Source organism: Calonectris borealis, chromosome 18 (genome assembly GCF_964195595.1).
Source record: "Calonectris borealis chromosome 18, bCalBor7.hap1.2, whole genome shotgun sequence".
Lineage (NCBI taxonomy): Eukaryota > Metazoa > Chordata > Aves > Procellariiformes > Procellariidae > Calonectris > Calonectris borealis.
In genome coordinates this window covers 7,901,104-7,907,108 of record NC_134329.1, presented here as the reverse complement: position 1 = coordinate 7,907,108, position 6,005 = coordinate 7,901,104, and the positions used below count along the sequence as shown (strand labels likewise).

General features: G+C 60.0%; 1 protein-coding gene across 1 annotated transcript; it reads right to left on the bottom strand.

Moving 5' to 3' along the window:
* Window positions 1-37: 37 nt before the first annotated feature.
* On the bottom strand, window positions 38-5,393 carry MYL2 (myosin light chain 2). The gene is made up of 7 exons (XM_075167102.1): window positions 5,214-5,393; window positions 4,228-4,317; window positions 3,467-3,542; window positions 2,461-2,565; window positions 1,171-1,246; window positions 1,040-1,088; window positions 38-911 (listed from the first exon to the last, which is right to left on the bottom strand). Exons 1-7 carry the CDS (start codon window positions 5,325-5,327, stop codon window positions 813-815), a joined length of 609 nt encoding a protein of 202 aa, XP_075023203.1. The 5' UTR covers window positions 5,328-5,393; the 3' UTR covers window positions 38-812.
* Between the last annotated feature and the right edge of the window lie 612 nt (window positions 5,394-6,005).

Here is a 6,005-nt window from a genome sequence, read left to right as displayed (position 1 = left end):
CCCGGCGGGAACGAGTTAAATAAACAGTTTCACTCTTGAGCTCCTCCTCTGCTTTTTCGTCCTGGCTGTCGTTCCAGCTCCCTTCCCCTCTGGAAGGAGCCCAACGCCTTCTGCAGGCTTCAAAAGCTCGCCGGGTGATATTTCGGCATGGCTTCGCCCACTGTTGACAGCAGCCGCGGCCGGGGGCGGGAGCAGCTGCTCTCCGGCGGGGTGCCGTCACCGTTGCACACCCCAACGTGCTTCCCGCAGCCAGGCATCGCGTGGCTGCTAGGGAGGAGATGGGGACCATGGTCCCGGTCCTGCACCGTGCCTGCCCGGAGAGGGCATGGGGGGATGCAGGGGGGATGAGTGTGCTTGCTGGGTGTTCCCTGCTAAGCTGGGAGAAGCAGGCAGCTCTCTGCTGCCTAAAGTAAAGCCAAGCTTAGTGCTGGTCCTGGGCTGGTGGGACCAGATGGCTGCTAGCCATAGCCCAGTGCGAAACGGGCTGTTTGGGGCTGGGAGCTGGGCCAGGCTGGGAAACTGCGGGGCAGAGGGACTCGAGGGCACGCGAGGGTGATGTGCAGTGGGGCCGGGAGGCTGGGGGCAGCGGGGTCTGGGGGGGTCCGGGGGCTCCCGCTGGGCAGAGACGCACCGTGCAGACACACCACGCAAGGCCAAGCACCACTCGCACCAGCGGCTGGATTTCCTCTCGCCAAAAGGCAATTTAATGTGGGTGCCATTCACGTGTTCCCCAGGGGGAGAAGCAAAGGGACCCCCCCCGTGCAACCTAGAGAGAGGCGATCTCGTGGTGCCAGCCCCACCGCGAGTCTGGGCTAGTCCTTCTCTTCGCCGTGCGTGATGACATGGACAAGGTTTTTGTAATCCAGGTTGCCAGACATGTCTGGAGGGAAGGCTGCGAACATCTGATCGATCTGCCGGGAAAGAGCCAGGGTGAAAAGGTGGCACAGAAGGGGTTTGTGGCTGGGGCTGGGAGGAGGGCTGGGGGTCTGTTGGGATGGAGGGCACGGGAGGCTGGCAGAGGGTGGGAAGGAGCTCGTACCTCTTCCTGGGAAAACCTCTCACCCTGCGTCATCAGCATTTCTTTGATGCTGCAAACAAGAGAGCGCGGTGAGCACCGGGGGGGCCTCGCTGGGGACGCCCGCCCTCCCCCCCGGGCACCCCTGCACTCACTAGGCAGATTTCAGGCCTTTCCCCTCCGGATCGAACACCTTGAACGCGTTCAGGATCGTCTCCTCCGGGTCGGCACCTGCGGGTGACATGGCCACGGCCATTGGAGGCGGCAGAGAAGGAAACCAGCTGCAGCCTCCTGCTTCCCCCCGTCTTCGGGGGGAAGATGGGGGGCAGGCTGGGAAGCGGGGTCCCTGCGGGAACACCAACCCCAGAGCCCTTCCATGCCAGCTGGGGCCTTGAGCACGGGTGCTGGCATGTAGAGGAGTAGACGTAGGGTCATGGTGTGCTCACAAAGCAGGCTGTGTCACCACCGCCCGGGCATCCGGCGGCTATCTAATCTTTCGGGTGTATTTATAGAGCTCCAAGCACAGGCCCTCGGGGCCGCGTAGCCTCCTGGAGATCTGCGGGGAGGCTGCGTGCCTTGGGTTGCGTAAGAGATACAGGGTGCAGCTGGATAGGGCCGTTGGGTCAAAGTCACGCTGTAGCCAGTGCCCTTGCCAGGGTGGCCGTCGGTGCCACCATTGGTGTCAGCAGGCTCAGAGGCGCTGCAACGTCTCCTGTCCCCTCTTTCTATGGGGACAGCAGCATCACAGCCTGTTTGTTTTTTTTTAATGGCTGGGGAAACTGAGGCACGAAGACTTGCTCATAGCTCCCAAAAGGTTGGGGAGACACGGGATGAGATCCAGGTCTCTGGACAGGCAGCCCTAGCCCTGCCTTTGGGACGGTTGGTATTGCAAGTCAGCATGAGTTTTGGGGCGCAGGGTCCTCCCTGGGGACGGTTGCTCAGGGTACATGACGCTGAGTTTGTCCTATCTGCGGTGTCTCAGGACGGGGAGGCAGGGAGAGCACCCAAGTCCAGGATTTGGAGGACGAGGACTGGAGCTCCTGGGCATAGGGGTTGTTGCTCCTGGGCATAGGGTCCCACCGAAGCCTCTGTCTTTGGGGGGGGGTCCCTGTGCTGCCATTGGAGGAAGGTGGCACGAAGGGATGCGGGAGAGATGGATGAGGGAGATCATTTCACAGGTATCCCACGGTCGTCCCCAGGTGTCACCTCTTGGCCATGGTGTGGGAGGCATCTTTGCTCTGACCCACTTCCCGGGCTCTGCTGCAGTATGGCATGTGCCGCTTGCCTTTCCTTTAGCAGCTCCCATCTGAGGCCTCCAAGGAGCCTCTGATGGGTCTCACCTGAAAGGGTGACGGAGTTGGGTGGCTTCCCCAAGTGGGACAGGATATCAGTGGTGGTGTGGGTGCCCGCCGAGCCCCCGCCCAGCTCCCCGGGTGCCCTCTCACCTTTGAGTTTCTCCCCAAACATGGTGAGGAACACGGTGAAGTTGATTGGGCCGGGCGCCTCCTTTATCATCTCTTCGATCTCCTCGTTCTTCACATTCAGGCGCCCTAGGGGAGAGCAGCCTTGGGTGAACCGCGTGTCCCTGTCCGGCTGCAAACGCGTGCAGACCTCCGGGCTCTGCTCTGCGTGCCGGGGGCTAAAGGACACACCACGGGAGCCTTGCCCTGGAGGTTTTTCCCCCAGCCGAGGGAAGCAGCACAGCCCTGGGGAGCCGCCTCCGACAAGGAATGGCCGTAGCAGAAGTGAGGAAGGGAGAATCATGTGCTGGCAGAGGATGGGTGGGCTGGACATCTCCAGCTCCGGTTTCTCAGGCTCCGGGACCACAGAAGAGAGGGCTGCAAAGGACTGAGCTGTGCTGCTTCCTTCCCTCGCCGCACCGCCCCATGGATCAGCCTGCTTCAGCCCTCCTCGGAAGATGTTTTGGGTCAAAACCACCAGTGCTGTGGTTCCCCTTGGCCCCCGGTGTCAGAAGTGAACAGGACTGAATGCCTGCATCCCTTTGGGTTGGGTTGTCTTTGGGACTCCCTGGACCCATCTCTGGTTCGTGCTGGGTCCATGATGAGAGAGCCACGCTCACAACTTCACAGCTTCCCACAAATCCCGTAAGTGCCCCTAATGCGCATACACGTAGGGATGCCGCGGGGTGGACGCAGCCAGGTGCTCCTTAGCACGCGAGAAGGCAGGGAGCATTTGGCCGTGTGTAACCCAGGAGCTGGCTCTTCTCTCGTGCCTACGGGATTAACCACCCGCTGCTGCGGGAGCTGCTCCCAGTCACCCTGCGTGGGATCTCGCCGGCTAACAGAAGTGGTTTCGGATCAGGAGGTTTTCGGCAAAACAGGAGATCCAGTTAACCCCTGGGGCTTGGTTAAATGGGGGCTCACAGCTGATTCCTCACTTAATAGGTCGTCAAAGCTGTCGGGGAGGGGAGGGTCCTAAAAGGGGGCTCACCGAGCGCAGCAAATGTGTCTCTCAGATCCGCCTTGTCGATGAAGCCGTCGCGGTTCTGATCCATGATGGTGAACGCCTGGAAGCACAGGAGGAGGGCAGGGAGCACAGGGAGAGTGCAAAGGCTTTAGTACCCTCCTCCTCCTCCTCCCATGGAGCTGATGGGACAGAGCGCTTCAAGCCCTGCACAGGATGGGGTTCTGGGGGTCCTCACCCAGCCAGGGAGCAACAACCATCACCCCAATCCAGCAGCAATCCTGGCCCCTGCACCCTTGGGCGACGTGGGGTGATGGCTTCCTACGGCAGCCCAAACCCTAATGCCGTACAGACCCTCTCCTTGGCCAAAGCCCTCTCGCCTGGGGATGAGACCAACTGGAGAGGACAATCTTAGCCATCAGCTCCCCCAGCTGGGACCAGTTATCCCTGTAACTGGGATCTACACAGGACCATGTGCCAGCCGTGCAGGGGGTAAGTCGTGAAGAGCTCCCGGCACGGCAGCTGGGAGCTGGCTGGGAGGATGTGCTCCTGCTCTCCGGGATGCTGCCGGCTCCTCGGAGCAGTGCGGGCTCCTGGGAAGCTTTGAGGCGATGCCGTGTTTAACAATGTCACCGAGTTGTTATTCGCCCTTTTAAAATAAAACGACTCAAAACCGGGCATGCTGCCTCTCGTTGCAAACCACTGTCACCGATCCGAAAGCGCTGAGGAAAGAGCAGAAGGTCACATCGCCTCAGCGACCCGCGGTCATTTCTACCAAACTCACCTACCTCTTTGAATTCCTGGATCTGGGCCTGCTCGAACATGGAGAAGACGTTGGAATTAGCACCTTCAATCCTCTTCTTGGCTTTCTTGGGTGCCTGCAGTGGTTCAAGAATGTATCACTAACTCACTGGCTTTTTATGGTATGGAATAAAAGCATGAAACTGCCCTATTCTTAGTCGTGAGTCCTTCACGGTAGCTCTGGGCTGGTGCTGCTGCTGCTCTTGGGTGCTTGGTGGTTTCCCCGTGCATTGCTCAGCAGCTCTGGGCACATGCGACCCTCCAAGATACTGAGGGGTGTTAAGATTCCTGCTTAAATTACAGCTCCATCTTTGCTTTCCTGATGAATTTAGCCAAATATGTCTGAGGAAAGATGAGCTGGGAAATCGCTCCCGCACCAAAGGCTACGGCAGGTAAAAGGATTGGCACTGGGGTGCAATCTCCCCTGCTGGAACCCGGGGTTTGGGAGCACGCTGCTGAGGTTGCACGCGAGGGCTGTAGTCATTAGGTGCTTCCTCACCCTGCTGTGCCTCTCGCCAAGAACAAAGCACTCATTAAAATGTTTGCTTATTAAAAAATCTGTCTCCTCCTGCACTGAGGCTTGAAATAACCAGAAATGGCTTGATGTGTCTCTTAAACAGGAGCGGAGGACAGAGCTGCTCACCGTCCCGTCGTCCCTTGTTTCAGGGGGGTCTTGGGGGACACAGCTGCCCTTCCTCTGGCTGCATGGAGGAAGGGAAAGCGAAAAGATGGCATTTGGACCCCGTCTACCCCAGTTGGAAAGCTCTGCTAGCGTGGGAAACACCTCTCTCCCCCCCGTGGGATGCTGCCGATGCAGCCAGGAGCTCCCTGGCTTGCTCCCTGCTTCCCGCGGCAGGAGGGACCCTTGGCCGTCAGATCCCTGTCGCCTCCATCGCTCCCTTAAAGCTATCCTGGTGAAAAAGCTAATGGAGTTTGCGTCTTCCCTCTGAACCTTCGGGCTCTCGGTACTCACCATGGCTTCGCACAGCCGCCGATGCTGCTGCGAGAGGCGTCTCGGAGGCAGTCCCTCGCTTCCTCTGGGCTGAAACAATAAATACATCCCGCTCCGGGTTAAAAATAACCCCATGCCCACTTTTGGCTGTAATAGGTAAGTTAGCCGCCCCCGACCCTGTTGTCTCTGACTTTCTCTGTCCCTCTCTCTCTAATCTGGAATAGCAGCTTGTTGTTGTCACCGGCTGACGTGACATGTGAGCCAGAGAGGGTTTCAAGGTTAACAAAGTGCCAGGCGGCCCCGCAGCTCCCACACTGGAGATGCTGACCGGCGGCGGGGACTGCGCAGGAGCAATCCCATCTGCGTTTGTCACTCGGGCTGAGGCCGGGCTTTTCCCCTCAGCTGGGACACGCAGGGAGGACTTGGCTCGCGGGGACCCCCGGCTTCTGTCCCCCAAGCCTTGGGACATGGGTGTTTCGCCTCCGTCCTGCCAGACATCTTTGGGAGCCGTGATGCCCCGCCGCAGCACTGGCATGGCAAAGCTGGGTGCTGCTTGGCTGCCGGAGGTGGAGGAGCCCCGCTGTCCTGGGTGCAACAGGGTCCCATCGCTTGTGATGCTCCAGGAGCAGAAGCAGCTGCCTGGCCACCCCGTCTCTGGCCAAAGGGGACCGTCCCTGCCGCAGTGCCAGCTCAGATGCCCCATCCGAGAGCGCCGGGACGAGGCCGGAGGCAGATGCTGAGCTCCCGCAAAGCTGGGCAGGCACGCAGGGCTCCTCTCTCATGTGTCACCCCCCACCGAGGCACCTGTCACCC

Coding starts and splice junctions, on each gene's coding strand:
- MYL2 (XM_075167102.1), bottom strand. CDS start 5,327: ATGGGGTTATTTTTAACCCGGAGCGGGATGTATTTATTGTTTCAGCCC. Junction 4,318..5,213: donor GGCGGCTGTGCGAAGCCATG/GTGAGTACCGAG, acceptor GAACCACTGCAG/GCACCCAAGAAAGCCAAGAA. Junction 2,566..3,466: donor AGACACATTTGCTGCGCTCG/GTGAGCCCCCTT, acceptor GCTCTCCCCTAG/GGCGCCTGAATGTGAAGAAC.